Genomic DNA, 21,728 nt, shown 5'->3' on the forward strand with positions numbered 1-21,728 from the left:
CCCACCCGCACCTCCCCGTTGTCGTTGGCCTCCAAGTACCTTTCGATGGACCCCCTCACCTTCCCACACACCACCTCGTCCGCCAGCAGTCCCACATCCAGCCGCCACAACGGGCGTTGGTCCCTCTCCTCTCCCAGCTCCAGTTCCACCCAGTGCGGGGCGTGATCCGAAACGGCTATGGCCGATTACTCCGTTCCCTCCACTTTCGGGATGAGCGCCCTGCCCAGGACAAAAAAATCTATCCGGGAGTAAGCCTTATGCACGTGGGAGAAAAAAGAAAATTCCCTGGCCTGCGGTCTTGCAAACCACCATGGGTCCACTCCCCCCATCTGATCCATAAACCCTCTAAGCACCCTGGCCGCCGCCAGCCTCCTTCCCGTCCTTGATCTGGAGTGGTTTAGTGCTGGATCCAACACTGTATTGAAGTCCCCTCCCATTATCAGGCCTCCGACCTCCAAGTCCGGAATGCGCCCCAACATGCGCTTCATGAATCCTGCATCATCCCAGTTCGGGGCGTATACGTTTACCAACACCACCCACGTCCCTTGCAACGTACCACTCACCATCACATATCGCCCTCCATTGTCCACTAGATAGTCTTGGCCTCAAATGACACCCGCTTTCCCACCAATATTGCCACCCCTCTATTCTTTGCGTCCAGTCCCGAGTGGAATACCTGTCCTACCCATCCCTTTCTTAGCCTGACCTGGTCCGCCACCTTCAGGTGTGTCTCTTGGAGCATGGCCACGTCCGCCTTCAGTCCCTTTAAGTGCGCAAACACTCGAGCCCTCTTCACCGGCCCATTCAGGCCCCTCAAGTTCCACGTTATCAGCCGGATTGGAGGGACTCTCACCTCCCCCCGCTAGACCAGTGTCTAGCTTTTTTGCTCCTCCCGTAAGTCAGCTGACACCTGCTGACCCCGGCTTCCCCTGTCGTCCCATTGACCTCCCCGTGTGGGAGTTCCCCTTCCCGCCTTTCTTCCCTAGCGCGGGAAAAATCCTGCGCTTTCCAAAGCCCGCTCCGCCCCCTCTGGCGCAGCTCCTGTCGCGGCCTTGTCTCTCTCCCCCAGCCCATGTAACATTTCCTGTGCATGATTGACCCCCTATATACAACAACCATCAAAACATCAAACATCCCCCCCACCCTCACAAACCCTCAGTTAGAGTCTAACTTTACGGTTTGTACAAAGGTCTACGCCTCTTCAGGCGTTTCAAAGTAATAGTGTTGGCCCTTGTGTGTAACCCACAGTCGCGCTGGCTGCAGCATTCCAAATTTCACCCCTTTCCGGTGCAGCACCGCCTTGGCCCGGTTAAAACCCGCTCTCCGCTTGGCAACCTCCGTGCTCCAGTCCGGGTATATTCGGATCTCTGCATTGGTCCACTTACTGCTCCGCTCCTTCTTGGCCCATTTCAGGATCCTCTCTCTGTCCGTGAACCGGTGAAATCTCAGCACCATCGCCCTTGGCGGCTCTTTTGCCTTGGACTTCCTCGCCAGCACCCGGTGTGCCCCATCCAGCTCCAGCGATCTCGAAGGGGCCTCCACGCCCATCATCGCCCCGAGCATCGTGCTCACGTATGCCCCGGCATCGGCCCCCTCCACTCCTTCAGTGAGACCCAGGATCCGCAGATTCTTTCTCCTCGACCTGTTCTCCAGGTCTTCGAGTCTTCCCGCCCACCTCTTGTGTAGCGCCTCGTGCTGCCCAACTCTCACCGCCAGGCCCAAGAGCTCGTCCTCATTCTCACTGACTCTTTTCTGTACCTCCTGGATCTTTACCTCGTGGGCCTTCTGGGTCATCCCTAATCCTTCAATTGCCGACAACATAGGCGCCAGCATCTCCTTGCGCAGCTCCTCGAAGCAGCGCTTGATGAACTCCTGCAGCTCCGGCCCGCATTCCGCTTTGTCCCCAGCCGCCGCCATTTTGGTTTTTCTCCCCTCTCTTCTCCCGCTGCTCCAATGCCGCTTTTTTGGCCGTTTCACTTTTGGTCCGGTCCATAAAGGTGGAGGGGGACCTCGCTCTTCCCTTCCCCACGGGTTGTCTTCGAAAAAATTCTGTTGGGGCTCCTCTAACGAGCCCGAAAGTCCGTGATAGCGGGAGCTGCCGAATCGTGCGGCTTAGCTCCGCATAGCCACAACCGGAAGTCACGAACAAGGACCTGTTGACGCCGACGCAAAGCCCAACCCGTACAGGCTTGATGGGGCAAGGGATGGGGGTGTGGGAGTGGGGTGTGGACGGGAGTGCTGGAGCGGGCCGGGTGGATGTTAATAGAAAAACAGGAATCTAATTGAACAGTACAGGTGGCTTATACATAGCATTACAGATATCCGGGAGTGAGTTACAGACTGGAATCTAATCGAGGGGTTTGGGTGGTTTATATACAGAATAACAGATACCCGGGAGTGAGTTACAGACTGGAATCTAATCGAGGTGTTTGGGTGGTTTATATATAGAATAACAGATACCCGGGAGTGAGTTACAGACTGGAATCTAATCGAGGGGTTTGGGTGGTTTATATACAGAATAACAGATACCCGGGAGTGAGTTACAGACTGGAATCTAATCGAGGTGTTTGGGTGGTTTATATATAGAATAACAGATACCCGGGAGTGAGTTAGAGACTGGAATCTAATCGAGGGGTTCGGGTGGGTTATATATGGAATAACGGATACCCGGGAGTGAGTTACAGACTGGAATCTAATCGAGGGGTTCGGGTGGTTTATATACAGAATAACAGATACCCGGGAGTGAGTTACAGACTGGAATCTAATCGAGGTGTTTGGGTGGTTTATATATAGAATAACAGATACCCGGGAGTGAGTTACAGACTGGAATCTAATCGAGGGGTTTGGGTGGTTTATATATAGAATAACAGATACACGGGAGTGAGTTACAGACTGGAATCTAATCAAGGGGTTTGGGTCGTTTATATATAGAATAACAGATACCCGGGAGTGAGTTACAGACTGGAATCTAATCGAGGGGTTTGGGTGGTTTATATATAGAATAACAGATACCCGGGAGTGAGTTACAGACTGGAATCTAATCGAGGGGTTTGGGTGGTTTATATACAGAATAACAGATACCCGGGAGTGAGTTACAGACTGGAATCTAATCGAGGTGTTTGGGTGGTTTATATATAGAATAACAGATACCCGGGGGTGAGTTAGAGACTGGAATCTAATCGAGGGGTTCGGGTGGGTTATATATGGAATAACGGATACCCGGGAGTGAGTTACAGACTGGAATCTAATCGAGGGGTTCGGGTGGTTTATATACAGAATAACAGATACCCGGGAGTGAGTTACAGACTGGAATCTAATCGAGGTGTTTGGGTGGTTTATATATAGAATAACAGATACCCGGGAGTGAGTTACAGACTGGAATCTAATCGAGGGGTTTGGGTGGTTTATATATAGAATAACAGATACACGGGAGTGAGTTACAGACTGGAATCTAATCAAGGGGTTTGGGTCGTTTATATATAGAATAACAGATACCCGGGAGTGAGTTACAGACTGGAATCTAATCGAGGGGTTTGGGTGGTTTATATATAGAATAACAGATACCCGGGAGTGAGTTACAGACTGGAATCTAATCGAGGGGTTCAGGTGGTTTATATTCGAATAACAGATACCCGGGAGTGAGTTACAGACTGGAATCTAATCAAGGGGTTTGGGTCGTTTATATATAGAATAACAGATACCCGGGAGTGAGTTACAGACTGGAATCTAATCGAGGGGTTTGGGTGGTTTATATATAGAATAACAGATACCCGGGAGTGAGTTACAGACTGGAATCTAATCGAGGGGTTTGGGTGGTTTATATATAGAATAACAGATACCCGGGAGTGAGTTACAGACTGGAATTTAATCGAGGGGTTTGGGTGGTTTATATATAGAATAACAGATACCCGGGGGTGAGTTACAGACTGGAATCTAATTGAGGGGTTCGGGTGGTTTATATATAGAATAACAGATACCCGGGAATGAGTTACAGACTGGAATCTAATTGAGGGGTTCGGGTGGTTTATATATAGAATAACAGATACCCAGGAGTGAGTTACAGACTGGAATCTAATTGAGGGGTTTGGGTGGTTTCTATGTAGAATAACAGATACCCGGGAGTGAGTTACAGACTGGAATCTAATCAAGGGGTTTGGGTCGTTTATATATAGAATAACAGATACCCGGGAGTGAGTTACAGACTGGAATCTAATCGAGGGGTTTGGGTGGTTTATATATAGAATAACAGATACCCGGGTGTGAGTTACAGACTGGAATCTAATTGAGGGGTTTGGGTGGTTTATATATAGAATAACAGATACCCGGGAGTGAGTTACAGACTGGAATCTAATCGAGGGGTTTGGGTGGTTTATATATAGAATAACAGATACCCGGGAGTGAGATACAGACTGGAATCTAATCGAGGGGTTTGGGTGGTTTATATATAGAATAACAGATACCCGGGAGTGAGTTACAGACTGGAATCTAATCGAGGGGTTCGGGTGGTTTATATATAGAATAACAGATACCCGGGAGTGAGTTACAGACTGGAATCTAATCGAGGGGATTGGGTGGTTTATATATAGAATAACAGATACCCGGGAGTGAGTTACAGACTGGAATCTAATCGAGGGGTTCAGGTGGTTTATATATAGAATAACAGATACCCGGGAGTGAGTTACAGACTGGAATCTAATCGAGGGGTTCGGGTGGTTTATATATAGAATAACAGATACCCGGGAGTGAGTTACAGACTGGAATCTAATTGAGGGGTTCGGGTGGTTTATATATAGAATAACAGATACCCGGGAGTGAGTTACAGACTGGAATCCAATCGAGGGGTTTGGGTGGTTTATATATAGAATAACAGGAATCCGGGAGTGAGTTACAGACTGGAATCTAATCGAGGGGTTCGGGTGGTTTATATATAGAATAACAGATACCCGGGAGTGAGTTACAGACTGGAATCTAATCGAGGGGTTTGTGTGGTTTATATATAGAATAACAGATACCCGGGAGTGAGTTACAGGCTGGAATCTAATCGAGGGGTTTGGTTGGTTTATAGAAAGAATAACAGATACCCGGGAGTGAGTTAAAGACTGGAATCTAATCGAGGGGTTCGGGTGGTTTATATATAGAATAACAGATACCCGGGAGTGAGTTACAGACTGGAATCTAATCGAGGGGTTCGGGTGGTTTATATATAGAATAACAGATACCCGGGAGTGAGTTACAGACTGGAATCTAATCGAGGGGTTTGGGTGGTTTATATATAGAATAACAGATTCCCGAGAGTGAGTTACAGACTGGAAACTAATTCAGGGATTTGGGTGGTTTATATATAGAATAACAGATTCCCGGGAGTGAGTTACAGACTGGAATCTAATCGAGGGGTTCGGGTGGTTTATATATAGAATAACAGATACCCGGGAGAGTGTTACAGACTGGAATCTAATCGAGGGGTTCGGGTGGTTTATATATAGAATAACAGATACCCGGGAGTGAGTTACAGACTGGAATCTATTCGAGGGGTTTGGATGGTTTATATATAGAATAACAGATACCCGGGAGTGAGTTACAGACTGGAATCTAATCGAGGGGTTTGGGTGGTTTATATATAGAATAACAGGAATCCGGGAGTGAGTTACAGACTGGAATCTAATTCATGGGTTTGTGTGGTTTATATATAGAATAACAGATTCCCGAGAGTGAGTTACAGACTGTAAACTAATTCAGGGGTTTGGGTGGTTTATATATGGAATAACAGATTCCCGGGAGTGAGTTACAGACTGGAATCTAATCGAGGGGTTCGGGTGGTTTATATATAGAATAACAGATATCCGGGAGTGAGTTACAGACTGGAATCTAATCGAGGGGTTTGGGTGGTTTATATATAGAATAACAGGAATCCGGGAGTGAGTTACAGACTGGAATCTAATTCATGGGTTTGTGTGGTTTATATATAGAATAACAGATACCCGGGAATGAGTTACAGACTGGAATCTAATTGAGGGGTTCGGGTGGTTTATATATAGAATAACAGATACCCGGGAGTGAGTTACAGACTGGAATCTAATCGAGGGGTTTGGGTGGTTTCTATGTAGAATAACAGATACCCGGGAGTGAGTTACAGACTGGAATCTAATCGAGGGGTTTGGGTGGTTTATATATAGAATAACAGATACCCGGGAGTGAGTTACAGACTGGAATCTAATTGAGGGGTTTGGGTGGTTTATATATAGAATAACAGATACCCGGGAGTGAGTTACAGACTGGAATCTAATCGAGGTGTTTGGGTGGTTTATATATAGAATAACAGATACCCGGGAGTGAGTTACAGACTGGAATCTAATCGAGGGGTTCGGGTGGTTTATATATAGAATAACAGATACCCGGGAGTGAGTTACAGACTGGAATCCAATCGAGGGGTTTGGGTGGTTTATATATAGAATAACAGATACCCGGGAGTGAGTTAAAGACTGGAAACTAATTCAGGGGTTTGGGTGGTTTATATATAGAATAACAGATTCCCGGGAGTGAGTTACAGACTGGAATCTAATCGAGGGGTTCGGGTGGTTTATATATAGAATAACAGATACCCGGGAGAGTGTTACAGACTGGAATCTAATCGAGGGGTTCGGGTGGTTTATATATAGAATAACAGATACCCGGGAGTGAGTTACAGACTGGAATCTATTCCAGGGGTTTGGATGGTTTATATATAGAATAACAGATACCCGGGAGTGAGTTACAGACTGGAATCTAATCGAGGGGTTCGGGTGGTTTATATATAGAATAACAGATACCCGGGAGTGAGTTACAGACTGGAATCTAATCGAGGGGTTTGGGTGGTTTATATATAGAATAACAGATACCCGGGAGTGAGTTACAGACTGGAATCTAATCGAGGGGTTCGGGTGGTTTATATATAGAATAACAGATACCCGGGAGTGAGTTACAGACTGGAATCTAATCGAGGGGTTTGGGTGGTTTATTCGAGAATAACAGATACCCGGGAGTGAGTTACAGACTGGAATCTAATCGAGGGGTTTGGTTGGTTTATAGAAAGAATAACAGATATCCGGGAGTGAGTTACAGACTGGAATCTAATCGAGGGGTTTGGGTGGTTTATATATAGAATAACAGGAATCCGGGAGTGAGTTACAGACTGGAATCTAATTCATGGGTTTGGGTGGTTTATATATAGAATAACAGATTCCCGAGAGTGAGTTACAGACTGGAAACTAATTCAGGGGTTTGGGTCATTTATAGATAGAATAATAGTTTCCCGGGATTGAGTTACAGACTGGAATCTAATCGAGGGGTTCGGGTGGTTTATATATAGAATAACAGATACCTGGGAGTGAGTTACAGACTGGAATCTAATCGAGGGGTTCGGGTGGTTTATATATATCATAGAATTTACAGTGCAGAAGGAGGCCATTCGGCCCATCGTGTCTGCACCGGCTCTTGGAAAGAGCACCCTACCCAAGGTCAACACCTCCACCCTATCCCCATAACCCAGTAACCCCACCCAACACTAAGGGAAATTTTGGACACTAAGGGCAATTTAGCATGGCCGATCCACCTAACCTGCACGTCTTTGGACTGTGGGAGGAAACCGGAGCGCCCGGAGGAAACCCACGCACACACGGGGAGAACGTGCAGACTCCGCACAGACAGTGACCCAGCGGGGAATCGAACCTGGGACCCTGGCGCTGTGAAGCCACAGCACTAATGACTTTTGCTACCGTGCTGCCCCTCTGCTCTTACGCATCTGCTCTTCCTTCAACTTTGCCTTCACCATGGCTACCCCCTTCAGTCCCTCATCCCGTACCCCATCAGCGTCCCCATCCCCCACCCCCAACATCTGATTTCCCATTTCAGCTGATGGTCGCCCTGTTCCCCCACATTCAGCAAGGATGTCGTATTTAACCCTTTGATTACGGGCGTTCCCTCAAATCGACCTGGTCATCCACTGGGTAGGCCCCCTCTCCCTCCCCCCCCCCTCCCCCACTGAACCCTGCCCTCCCCCATCCCCCTCCCCCCTCCAACAAACGCCTCCCCCACCCCTGGAGAGCACAGGTTCGAGATCGGCATTCCGGAGTCACAAGTAGGCCCAGGCCTCACCTCCACCTGTTGTGTTGGTGCCGTGGGAGCGCTGCAACATCAGGGGTGGGCCGACTCTCCTGGGACGAGACGGCGGCCATCCCACGCGCTCCCCGTCTGCCACTTTGGTTGGATTCCGTAGATCTCGCAGCCACTAAAAGCCGGCGTTCAGGGAGCACCGATTTTCGGGATCTCGACCCAATAAGGCGGGTCTCCCATTTGAGATGGAGCTGGAGGAGGAATATCTTCCCTCGGACGGTGGTCAGTTCATGGTATCGTCTTCCCTCAGAGAGGCAGTGGAGGCTGCGGGTCATCAAGTATATTAGAACATAGAACACAGAACATCACAGCGCAGTACAGGCCCTTCGGCCCTCGATGTTGCACCGACCTGTGAAACCACTCGAAAGCCCATCTACACTATTCCCTTATCGTCCATATGTTTATCCAGTGACCATTTGAATGTCCTTAGTGTTGGCGAGTCCACTACTGTTGCAGGCAGGGCATTCCACACCCTTACTACTCTCTGAGTAAAGAACCTACCTCTGACATCTGTCCTATATCTATCTCCCCTCAATTTAAAGCTATGTCCCCTCGTGCTAGACATCACCATCCGAGGAAAGAGGCTCTCACTGTCCACCCTATCCAATCCTCTGATCATCTTGTATGCCTCAATTAAGTCACCTCTTAACCTTCTTCTCTCTAACGAAAACAGCCTCAAGTCCCTCAGCCTTTCCTCATAAGATCTTCCCTCCATACCAGGCAACATTCTGGTAAATCTCCTCTGTACCCTTTCCAATGCTTCCACATCCTTCCTATAATGCGGCGATCAGAATTGCACGCAATACTCCAAATGCGGCCGCACCAGAGTTTTGTACAGCTGCAACATGACCTCATGGTTCCGAAACTCAATCCCTCTCCCAATAAAAGCTAACACACCGTACGCCTTCTTAACAACCCTCTCAACCTGGGTGGCAACTTCCAGGGATCTATGTACATGGACACCGAGATCTCTCTGCTCATCCACACTGCCAAGAATCTTACCATTAGCCCAGTACTCTGTCTTCCTGTTATTCCTTCCATAATGAATCACCATATTAATATGGGCACACAGATTAGGAGCAGGGGTCGAGGCTATTCGGCCCCTCCATCCGCTCCGCCATTCAATAAGTCCACGGCTGATCTGATTGTAACCTCAACCCCAACATTCCCGCTGTTCCCCCCCCTCCAGATAACCGTTCACATTGATTGATATTTATTGTCACATGTACCGGAGTTCAATAAAAAGTATTTTTCTGCGGCCAAGGGAAGGTACGCAGTACGTACATAGTAGATAAAAGAATAATCAACAGAGTACATTGACAAATGGTATATCAACAAATAGTGATTGGTTACAGTGTGGAACAAGGCCAAACTGGAGCAGCATAGGGCAAGACAATCCATCCAGCTCGGCCTTCGAACTATTCGGAGCCTCTACTTCCACCGCCCTTTGAGGAAGAGAGTTCCAGAGACTCACCGCCCTCTGAGAAAAAATATTTCTCCTCATGACCGTTTTAAACAGCCAATATATTTCCAAGTCAGGATGGTGTGTGTGGGCATGGGAGGGAACCCCACACTCACCATCCTGACTGGGAAATATATCGGCCGTTCCTTCACTGTCGCCGGGTCACAATCCTGGACCTCCCTCCCTGACAGCACTGTGGGTGTTACCCACACCACACAGGGACTGCAGCCGGTTCGAGAAGGCGGCTCACCCACCACCTTCTCAAGGGCAACTAGGGAGGGGCAACAAATGCTGGGCCCGGTCAGTGATGCCCCGCATTCCCCATGAATGGTAAAATGAAGGAGCTTCTTAAAGGCGGAGGGAAGTTGAGAAGCGGGGAGAGGTTCAGGGAAGAGAATTCCAGAGCTCGGGACCCCCGGATATCTGAGGAAGGCCGCCATTGGTGGGGCGATACAAATCCAGGAAGCTGGTGGGAGACCGGGGGGGGAGGGGGGAAGAAGGGGGGGAGGGGGGGCCTGGGGTGGAGGAGGTGTGCTCAAGAGGCCGGAATCAGAAGAGAGAGGAGGTCTCGGAGGGTGGTGGGGCTGGAGGGGATTACGGAGATAGGGTGGCGAGGGGTGGGGCGCGAGGTGTGGGGAGGCCATGGAGGGATCTGGAAACAAGGATGGGAACTTTAGAATGAAGGCGTTACTTGACCGGGAGCCGGTGGAGGTCAGTGAGAATGGGCTGGGGGGTGGGGTGATTTGGGAGGGCGGATGAAGGTGGGGGGGGGGATCGGGACGTGCTGCCAGCTGGGGCACGGGGCAGCAGGGTTTTGGGTGATTGACCGGGTGTGGGTGGAAGTGGTCGGGTCCAGAGGCGGCGAGGGTTCTAGCAGCCGAAGAGCTGAGCCAGAGGGAGGGGTTGGGCGCGTTGAGTGAAACGGAGGCAACTAGGAGAAAGGAGAGGGTCACGAGTTGGTTGCCGGGGAGCCGGGGGGGGGGGGGCTGGTGGGGAGGTTGGGGGATGCGGTACGGACGTCTGCATCGCGCTCAGTTGAATTAATTTCTTCCCTCTTCTGTGTTTCAGGGACGCCTCCATTTTACCTCGGCCTGTCATCTAACCAGCACCTCGCCACCCGGGAGCCGTCTGAAGAAATCAAGGAGAGCGGAGGGGTGTGGCAGTGGGGGGGCTCAGGGGGGCTGGGGCCCTGCACGGGAACGAGCGGCCTAATAAATTGGGGGGCGGGGATGATTCCCGCCCAGGAGAGCGGGCTGTGAAGGCGGGTGGGGCGGCGGCCTCCGGGTGGGCATGGGGGGGACGCTGGTGGCTGTGGCGCCCGGTCCGCCGCGGTAAACGGCCCCTGCCGTCAGAACCAGAGCCGCGCGCCTCTCCGGCCTGCCCCGTCGCCATGGTGACCCCCGATGGCCCCTCCCCCGCCGCCCAGATGCCACCCCGCAAGAGCAGCCTGCCCGGCAAGGCGAAGAGGGAAGAGGATTCCCGACGGCGGCACTACCTCTTCGAGACGTACTACTGCTACAGCCAGCAGTACCCGCTCATGCTCATGGTGCTGGCCATCATCATCGGGATCTGCCTGGCTCTCATCGCCATCTTCTTCATCAGGGGCATGGTAGGTGGCCATGATGTCGCCGCGGACCGTTAGCGTCCTACCCCCTCCCCCATTCCGGACCAGCCCCCGCCCCCCTCCCCCACCAACCCCCTCCCCCAACACCTCGAGCCCGTCTGCCAGCCTCCTCACAGAGAACCATTACGTGGCAGAAGGAGGCCATTCGGCCCATCCTGTCTGCACTGCCTCTCCAAACGGGCATCGTGACTGAGCATCAGCCCCCTGTCTTTTCCCCGGCAACAACCCCCCCCCGCGCCCCCCCCATCCTCCCCGCACATTGTTTCTATTCAAATCAATGATAAGATGCAGGAGCTGAACTAGGCCATTCAGCCCATCGAGTCTGCTCCGCCACTCATGAATCGCCCTCTCAGACGTCCTGATTGAACCTGCCTCCACCACACTTCCAGACAGCGAATGCCAGACCCCGACCACTCGCTGTGTGAAAAAGGGGTTTTCTCAAATCACATTCGCCTCTTGTTCAAATCGCTTCCGATCTGCGCCCTCTCGTTCTCGATCCTATCACGAAGCCGGAACAGTTTCTCCCCGTCCGCTCTGTCCAGACCCCCCCCCTCATGATTTGGAACAGCTCTATCAAATCCCCTCTCGGCCTCCTTCTCTCCAAGGAGAACAGTCCCAACCTCCCCAATCTATCCCCATAACTGAAGTTTCCCATCCCCGGAACCATCCTTGTAAACCTCTTCTGCGCTCTCTCTCTCCAATGTGTTCACATCCTTCCTATAGTGTGGCCCTATTACGATCCCAGACCAGACCCCAACAGTGACTGAGATACTGGGCCGAAACCCCAATATTTCAGTTTAATTCGTAAGACTGGGCGGAAACAATAATTGGCTCCAGGAGCGATCGCACGAAGAAATGGGGTTGTGGGTTTTTTTTGAACAAAACTTTATTATGAATACAATATTAAACTCTTTAACTTTACACCTGAAAAGAACAGCTTACAATTACCCCTTAAACACCACTACTCAATTCCCGATCAAACAACAAGAAAATAAACATACAGCTCTCGATCCATCTTAAAATCAGCAGGGCCTCTTCAGACTCTGGCTGAGTATCTTCAAAAAGCTGGTTTACCTGGGGTGTTTCAGCTACTTTCTTGTCCCCAGACAAGACTGCTCTGCTTTAAATATTATTCCTCTTTTTATAACTGTCCCCGACTGTGAGAGAATTGTGGACTCAGCGTCAGGCAGATCAGAATTCAACTCCCCTCTCCAGAGCTTTCTCCAGAAACTGCCTTCTGCCTTCCTTGGCCCCACCCAGCAATGGCCACAGGGCTGGTTTAGCACAGTGGGCTAAACAGCTGGCTCGTAATGCAGAACAAGGCCAGCAGCACGGGTTCAATTCCCGTACCGGCCTCCCCAAACAGGCGCCGGCATGTGGCGACTAGGGGCTCTTCACAGAAACTTCATTGAAGCCTACTCGTGACAATAACCGATTATTATTATTATCTCCCCAAGCTAAAAAAACGAATTACCTTTGCAGACGGAAGGTACATTGACTAGCCCCCAAGGGACTTTCTCCAGTCAAACCACAGTCCATTAGCCCAGATTGAAAAAAAAACACATTCTTTTGGTCAATTTCATCTTCTAGTGATGCAAACACTTCACTAGCTCTACCTACCAGCTTTGTTCGAATCAGTAATACCCACATGCCCTGTGGCCATTTCAATTGTTTAGCTACCTTCTCAAATGAAATGAAAAAGGCTTCCACTTCCTTCTCGTCAAACCTTGGCAATGCTTGGACATATTTAAATAGATTCCCACCAAGCCTTCGACTATGACCCTCTTTCTCACTATCCTCATCACTATCATCCAACTGTACGTTTCCCTTTACGTCTGCCAATTTTAACTGATTGTCATGTTTCATGGCCATTTTCTGAAGTTCAAATTCCCTCTCTTTTTCTTTTTCCCTGATCTGTATCTCCCTTTCTTTTTCTTTTTGTTCTGCTCGGGCTATTCTTTCTTTTCTCCTTTCTTCTCTCTCCTTTTCTTTTTCCTCTCTCTCACTCTCGTATGCCAGCCGCTTTAATTCTTTCTCATGTTCCATTTGTTTAATTTGCAACTGATTTTTGCCATTTCCAATGAGTCAAACTCTATCTCAGGCAACTTTAAATGCTTAACCACCGCCATAATTACCTCATCTTTTCGCATTTTGTCAAGTAATGTTAACTGCAATGTTCTTGCCAAATCTAACAGTCTGCTTTTCGTTTCTGTCCGTAAAGTACTACGTGTGACATTCTCCACCCCGAAAAACTTCTGAGCCTCTGAAAGAGCCATTGTTAACAACACTCTCCCCACTTAAACTAAAATACCACACCGGAAAAACAACAATCCTTCACTGTCTTTAAGTTCACAAAAGCCAATCCAATAGATAGACTTTTATCCCCCTCGAGCCCCCAATTGTTATGGGCGAGGCGTTTTCAGAACCCCAAAATGTATCATGGAGTTCAACCAACCTCTCCTTTAATGGATTTGTTGCTTTTCCTGGCACACGGCTTTTTCCCTAGGTGTGGGATTACAATTATGGGCACGAGAGTTTTTAAACACAAAACACTGTTTATTCCATGAACTCAACTTAACATCTTAAATAAACATTGGATCTCTTAACACCCCTTACTTCAAAGATAACTCAGAAAATATTGCAGCAGTAAATAATTCCTTAAAATGTTCCTTCAAACTCCCAAGAGACTTAACACCTTTAAACAAAATCACATCAGGTTAAAGCTTCACTATTATACGTTTAAATCACCCAAATGATCCAGAGATAGTCTTTCATGGCAGAGATCCAGCTTACTGCACAACACAGACACACACCCAGCTCTTTTCCTCCAAACTGCAAAACTAAACTGCAAAATGGCTGACCTGAGCTCAGCCCCACCCACTCTCTGACATCACTGTTTTCTTAAAGGTACATAGCTTAAACATCCATGTCTTAAAGGTACTCTCAAGGTGGATTGGCCACACTAAATTGCCCCTTAATTGGAAAGAGTTTTTTATTTAAATTTTTAAACATGACCACTGCAGTCGACACACTATATCCCCCCCCCACCCCCCCCCCCCCCCCCGCCCCCCGGCCAGGCTTGTAACCTTTAAATTGCCCTAATATTAAGATCCTAAAAAGGTGCGGAATCGGCCGGAGCCGACGCGAGTTGGCGCATGCGCGGGAGCGCCAGCGTGTACTGGCGTGATCCCAGCGCATGCGCAGGGGGTTTCTTCTCCGCACCGGCCATGGAGGGCGTTCACAGCGGCCGGCGTGGAGGGAAAGAGTACCCCCACGGCACAGGCCCGCCCGCAGATCGGTGGGCCCCGATCGCGGGCCAGGCCACCGTGATGCCCCCCCCCCCCGGGGCCAGATCCCCCCGTGCCCCTTCCCCCCCCCCCGAGGATTCCGCAGGCCGCCCGCAGAGCCAGGTCCCACCGGTAAGAACCTTGTGCGATTTACGGCGGCGGGACTGGCCGAAATGGGCGGCCGCTCAGCCCATCGCGGAGCGGGGAATCGCCCTGGGAGCCACTGCCAACGGCCCCCGACCGGCGCCACGCGATTCCCACCCCCGCCAAAAAACCGGCGCCGGAGAATTCGGCAGCCGGCGGCGGGGCGGGATTCACGCCGCCCCCCCCCCCCGGCGATTCTCCGGCCCGGCGGGGGGGTCAGAGAATCCCGCCCACTATTCCAGCTGAGGTCTGACTGGTGTCTGGTATCAGCTCAGTATAACCTCCTTGCTCTTGTACTCTGTGTCCCTGTTAATAAAGCTCAGGATACTGGATACTTTATTAACTGCTCTCTCCACCTGTCCTGCCTCCTTCAATGGTCTCTGCACAGATACACCCAGGTCCCTCTGCTCCTGCACCCTCCCGTTCTGACTCCCCCCCACCCCACACCCCTCGCTGAGCTGCATTTAACTGTGTTCGACCGGGCCTTGTGTTCGCTGGGGTGTAGAAGAATGAGGTTGATCTATTGAGACGCACAAACTCCTGACAGGGGTGGACAGACTGGATGTTGGGATGTCATTTCCTCTGGCTGGGGAGGGTCTAGACCAAGGGGGCCATCGTCTCCGGGTACGGGGTAGAGTCTCTTAGGACTGAGATGAGGAGAAACCTCTTCACTCAGAATCTGTGGGATCCTCCCACAGAAAGGCTGTGGAGGCCAAGTCATTAAATGCATTTGAGGAGGAAATGGATAGATTCCTTAGACTCTGAAGGTGTCAAGGGGCATGAGGGGGAGAGCGCTCGGGAGTGTGGGCATCAAGGTAGAGGAACAGCCATGATCATGTTGAATGGTGGAGCAGACTGGAAGGGTCGAATGGCCTACACCTACTCCTTTTTATTCACGTTTCTACGTTTCAAACTCTCCCTGCGCTTTGTCGGAGGCTGAGGCTTGAGGTCAAAGGGCGTGACGCCAAGGTCGCGAGAAGGTGGGGCTCAGCTTCCGCACGGTGGCACAGTAGGTAGCACTGCTGCCTCACAGCGCCAGAGTCCCGGGTTCAATTCCGGCCTCGGGTGACTGTGCGGAGTCTGCTCAATCTCCCCATGTCTGCGTGGGTTTCCTCCGGGTGCTCCGGTTTCCTCATTGGCAGTCGTGCCTTCAGCAGCTGGGGTCTCTGAACTCTGGGATTCCCTTTCCTCTCTCTGCCCCTCTTTCCCCCTCTCCCACACCCCCAACCCCACCCCCTCCCCACCGCGCATCCTACTCAAAGCCTCCCTCTCCCTCGTCGTCTTATTTATCTCACCATAGATGTCATCATAGAATTTACAGTGCTGAAGGAGGCCATTCGGCCCATCGAGTCTGCACTGGCTCTTGGAAAGAGCACCTTACCCAAGGTCAACACCTCCACCCTATCCCCATAACCCAGTAACCCCACCCAACATTAAGGGCAATTGTGGTTACTAAGGGCAATTTATCATGGCCAATCCACCTAACCCGCACATCTTTGGACTGTGGGAGGTAACCGGAGCACCCGGAGGAAACCCACGCACACACGGGGAGGATGTGCAGACTCCGCACAGACAGTGACCCAAGCCAGAATCGAACCTGGGACCCTGGAGCTGTGAAGCAATTGTGCTATCCACAATGCTACCGTGCTGCCCCTGTCTCTAGTCTGGCTCACAGTCAATCCTTCTTCGATGATTGCTCTAGTGAAGCACTTGGGGGCATGTTTTCAGACAATGCTTGGTGCCATTGTTGCATCACTCACTGAGCTTTGATTGGGGCCAATCAGACTCCCATGCGACCTGAGTTCCGGTTCGATCTGACACCAGGGGCCTAGACAGTGCCGCACGGGATTGGGGCCTAGTCCGAGCAGCACCTGCGCCTGAGTGGGCGTAGCTCCCTCATGCTGAACATGTGTCTCTCCTTTTGCCAGAAAGTGTCGGAGAACCTGGCCTTCATCGTCACCGTCTTCGTGGCCCTGGGAGTCTTCTTCTCCACCCTGATCCTGGTCTGCGTCGAGTCTGTCTTCCAGAAGTGCATGCGGGCCTTCTCGCTCTTCATCTGGGCCTGCCTCGTTGCCATGGGTTACGTCTTCATCTTTGAGGGTGGGGTGATCAACGCCTGGGACCAGGTAAGGCCGTCCAAGTGAGGTTTGTCCCTCTCTGCATCTGGCGCGCTCTCACTGGGAGAGGCGGTTGCATAGTGGTACTGTCACTGGAAAAATAATCCAGAGATCCAGGGTAATGTTCTGAGGACCTGGCTTGGAATACTGCTGGGGAAGTTGGTGAAATTTGAATTCAATAAAAATCTAAATTAAAAGTCTATAGATGACCATTGTCGAGTGTCGTAAAAACCCATCCGGTTCCCTAATGTCCTTTAGGGAAGGAAATCTGCCGCCCTTACCTGGTCTGGGCCTACATGTGACTCCAGACCCACAGCAATGTGGTTGACTCTTAAATGCTCTCAGGGATGGACAGTAAATGTTAGTCCAGCGACGCCCACATCCCATGTACAAATTTTTAAAGGACACTTCCTCACTCAATGTATTATTTTACCTCGATAGCTCTCAATCGCTCTGTCTGCCTCTCTCCATCCATCCATCCATTTCACTCTCTCTCTCACTCACTCTCTCTTATACACTCTTGCTCCTTCACTCTATCTCACACTCAGTCTATTCCACTCTCTCTGTCTCGCCCTCAGTTTTCCTATCTCTATTTCATTCCCTCTGTCACGCTCAGAGTGTCATTCTCTCTAATCTACACTGAGGATATTATTACCTCCTTGGCCAGATCCCAACAGTTGCGAGGATACTGGTCAGAAACCCCAATATTTTATTTTAATTTTGTAAGACTGGGAGGATACCTCACTCCAGGAGTGATTTCACACAAAATCCACTTTTAAATACAGTTAGCCAACCCAGAAATACTTGCTGTAAAGAGATGATTTGGAGAAACCGCTTTGAGAGAGAGATCATTCAGGAACCAGCTTGCAGATTCTTGCCTGTTTCAAACTATGGTTTAACATCCCAGCATTTGGCATAAAAGCTGCTAGTCTGTTCACATCCCCAATCTAAACTGAACTGAAACTCAACACCTGACTGCTTCAGCCCCTACCTCCTACCAAGTTCACATCACCTTACTAACGTCAAACACAATGGGTGGGATTCTCAGTCGGACGAAGGTGAAGGCGGGAAAGGCGATTGGGCGGAGAATTGGTTTTGACGCCGAAATCGTGGCGGACGCCAGGTTCACGCCAAATCGCAATTCTCCGGAGCCTCGACAGCGGCACCAATGCATTCCACACCACACGTACGGTAAACCCGGTTTGCGTATAATTAGCGGGCCTCACCTGGTAGTCTCCAGGGCCACCGCGATCATCTGACTCCACTGGGCGGAGTTCCCGATAGCACGGTTCACTTGTGCTTTTAAAGATCAGGGGCGCAATTCTCCGTAATCGGCGCGATGTCCGCTGACCGGCGCCAAAAACGGCGCAAATCAGTCGGGCATCGCGCCGCCCCAAAGGTGCGGAATCCTCTGCATCTTGAGGGGCCGAGCCCTAACCTTGAGGGGCTAGGCCCGCGCCGGACTGATTCCTGCCCCGCCAGCTGGCGGGAAAGGCCTTTGGTGCCCTGCCAGCTGGCGCGGAAATGACATTGCCGGGCGGCGCATGCGCGGGAGCGTCAGCGGCCGCTCACGGCATCCCCGCGCATGCGGAGTGGAGGGGGTCTCTTCCGCCTCCGCCATGGTGGAGACCGTGGCGAAGGCAGAAGGAAAAGAGTGCCCCCACGGCACAGGCCCGCCCGTGGATCGGTGGGCCCCGATCGCGGGCCAGGCCACCGTGGGGGCACCTCCCGGGGCCAGATCGCCCCGTGCCCCCCCCAGGACCCCGGAGCCCGCCCGCGCCTCCTTATCCCGCCGGTAAGAAAGGTGGTTTAATCCACGCCGGCGGGACAGGCATGCCAGCAGCGGGACTTCGGCCCATCGCGGGCCGGAGAATCGCCGGGGGGGGGGTCCCGCCAACCGGCGTGATTCCCGCCCCCGCCGAATATCCGGTGCCGGAGAATTAGGCAACCGGCGGGGGCGGGATTCACGCCAGCCCCCCGCCGATTCTCCGACCCGGCGGGGGGCCGGAGAATCGCGCCCCTGGACACAGACGTCGTGGCTGATGAGGGGGAGAGGGGGGGGTACGGAAAGTGTCCAACATCGCCAGTTTGCTAACACTTGTGCCACTGGCCGGGGGGGCCTTCTGCCAGGGCCCAGGGGGGAGTAGCGGGGGGCGGCCAGGAGGTGGGCTGTGGGGTCGGGGTGGGCGGACATGGAGCACCACTGCCGCAGTGGGCAAGGCAACCGTGCAGCTGCGCCGGCCGCTGACAGCTCACTGTGAACCTAGGGTCATGGGTCGTCTGGGCGCCCCCCCAGGTCAACCCCCTAAGCACCCTCTGACCCCAGCTGACCCATATATGGGCGCGTTCCAGCACAACCAGCGCCATCTTGTTGGCTGGGATGAGTGTGGGTGGGGAGTGAGGTGTGTATCTGCGGCCACAGCTTGTCAGCCTCCCGAGTGTCAATCACGGGCCCGGCGAATCCCCATCCGTTTCTCATTGGAATCCATTGTGCTCCACGTGGTGTCGGTGCTGAATTATTCCAGTTTTGCAATCATCGGAGTCCACGAATCCTGCACAGCATCTACACTTAGGGCTGGAAAGGTAACTCGTCACAGCGCAGCGTGACCAGTGTGAAGCCAGGAGACCTCACTCCCGGGATTTGCCCAGCTCGCGCCGCAGTCTCGCGAGGCGTTGCAAGGGAAATCCCACCCACAATGGGCGGGATCGTTTCTTTTGGCTAATCTGCATATTAGAGCGAGGCAGTAAGCCTTACTCTAATGTGCAGATTCCCGCGGTACCTGAGGCTTTGGGGTCCAACCCCTTCACCTCGGGGACTTCGGGCGAGCGCCGTTCGGTGCTGGGCCCCACGAACGAGGTCCAGACGGAACGGCACTCGTGGGGGTCTCCAGGGGGATCGGAGGCCTCCAGCTGCGTGCCCTCTGGGCAGGGTAGTGCCCTGGCACCACTTATGCCACCTGGGTACCCTGGCAGTGCCAGCCTGGTACCATGACACTGCCAGGCACCTGGCATTGCCAAGGTGCCATGCTGTCATTTGTTTTGCATGACCGGGCCAGGGTTGCCCACTGTGGTGTTGGGAGTGCACGAGGGGCCTGGGGTCACTCCCATGTTGCATTCGGTGTGGGGGGGGGGATTTTTTCGTGGGCCTCGGAGATCGATCCCTCGCTACGACAGGAACTTCCAGCAAGCGGAGCTCCGCATTGTAATAAACTGAGCGATGTGCGGCCTCGGTTGCACGTTCCCCATTTAGGCCCCGTATTCAAAGCAAGTCACGTTGAAAAGCCACGCGCCTCACGGCGCTGCGAGGGCCAGGAAACACACGGCTAAACGTGCTTGCTGAGGGACCCTTTTGGGAAGGTGGCTCTCATGGTCTCAGGAACGGAGAATCCCGCCTAATGCCTCTAATTATCTACTTCCCTGGGAACCATGAGCCCAACTTCAAGGAAACAATATCCATGATTGGAAGGAATGATGATCTCACGTTTACAATGCTTTAATTGCCCCTCTGTAGCCAAAGTGTTTGCTGGTCTTGTCACCAGGACTTTTAAAAAACACTACTGCAGCAGTCATACACATACTAACCCAGATTTCTAACCCTTACCGCATCAAATACATGTAATGCAATGGGGTGAATTTGCATCCCCCCCCCCAAGCGAAAAATTATATATACCATATATCTGAAATTCCAAAATTCATCACAAAACATTTCTCTCTGATACATACGATCACGCCTGCAATACTGTGAACAGTTTTGGCATTGGTGGAACACCAGAGAAGGTTCACTCAGTTGATCCTCCATTCGGAGGGATTTTCTTACGAGGAGAGGTTGAGTAGGTTGGGGCCTGTCCTCATTGGAGTTTAGAAGAATGAGAGGCGACCGTATTGAGGCAGATAGGATTCTCAGGGGGCTCGACAGGGTCGATGCTGAGGATGTTTCCTCTTGTGGGAGAGTCTCGGACCAGAGGGCAGAATCTCAGAGTGAGGGGGTCGCCCCATTTCAGACAGAGATGAGGAGGAATTTCCCCTCTCGGAGGGGGGTGAATGTGAGGAATTCTTTCCCGCAGGGAGCTGTAGAGGCTGGGCCGTTAAGTATGTTCAAGGCCGAGAAAGACAGATTTTTAATCGGTGAGGGAATCGAGGGTTTATGGGGAGAAGGTGGGAATGTGGAGTTGAGGATTATCACATCGGATCAGTCACAGTCTCATCGAATGGGCGGAGCAGACTCGATGGGCCGAATGGCCTATTTCTGTTCCTACATCTTATGGCCTCCTCGTCTTATCTCTGTCACCCCTTATCTCATTTTCTCTCTGCATCTCTGTTTCTATCTCATTTTCTGTCAGTCAGCCGTATCTTTTCTCCATCCTCTCTCTCTCCTTCTCTTCTTCTCGCTCCTTCACTTTGTTTCCTTCCTCTCCCTCTCTCTTGATCTGCAACATTTTCCTCTCTCTCTATGCCCCTGCTTCATTCTCTCCATCTCCCTCTGTCCCTCCCTCTATCTCTGTCTCCTTTTCTTCCTCTTTCCGTCTTTCTCTCTCTGCCCTTGTCTCTTTCTTTCTTTCTCTCGATTTCTCCCTCCCTCTCTCTCACTCTCTCTCTCTCAGTCTCTCACTGTGCGTGTGTGTCTTTAGAACATAGAACATTACAGCGCAGTACAGGCCCTTTGGCCCTCGATGTTGCGCCGACCTGTGAAACCACTCTAAAGCCCATCTATACTATTCCCTTATCGTCCATATGTCTATCCAATGACCATTTGATGCCCTTAGTGTTGGCGAGTCCACTACTGTTGCAGGCAGGGCATTCCACGCCCTTACTACTCTCTGAGTAAAGAACCTACCTCTGACATCTGTCCTATATCTATCTCCCCTCAATTTAAAGCTATGTCCCCTCGTGCTAGACACCACCTGAGGAAAAAGGCTCTCACTTTCCACCCTATCCAATCCTCTGAT

At 51.6% G+C, this 21,728-nt stretch overlaps 1 protein-coding gene across 1 annotated transcript in view; it reads left to right on the forward strand.

The window, feature by feature from the left end:
• The window catches only part of LOC140419821 (adenylate cyclase type 2-like), a 170,278-nt gene that overhangs the window by 47,191 nt on the left and 101,359 nt on the right, over positions 1–21,728 (forward strand). The window contains exons 2-3 of the mRNA XM_072503843.1: positions 10,679–11,219; positions 16,594–16,791. Of these exons, the coding sequence (XP_072359944.1) occupies positions 11,001–11,219; positions 16,594–16,791 (417 nt within the window). The 5' untranslated portion in view covers positions 10,679–11,000. The remainder of the gene's footprint in view (positions 1–10,678; positions 11,220–16,593; positions 16,792–21,728) is intronic.

This window comes from Scyliorhinus torazame, chromosome 5 (assembly GCF_047496885.1).
Source record: "Scyliorhinus torazame isolate Kashiwa2021f chromosome 5, sScyTor2.1, whole genome shotgun sequence".
Classification (NCBI taxonomy): Eukaryota; Metazoa; Chordata; class Chondrichthyes; order Carcharhiniformes; family Scyliorhinidae; genus Scyliorhinus; species Scyliorhinus torazame.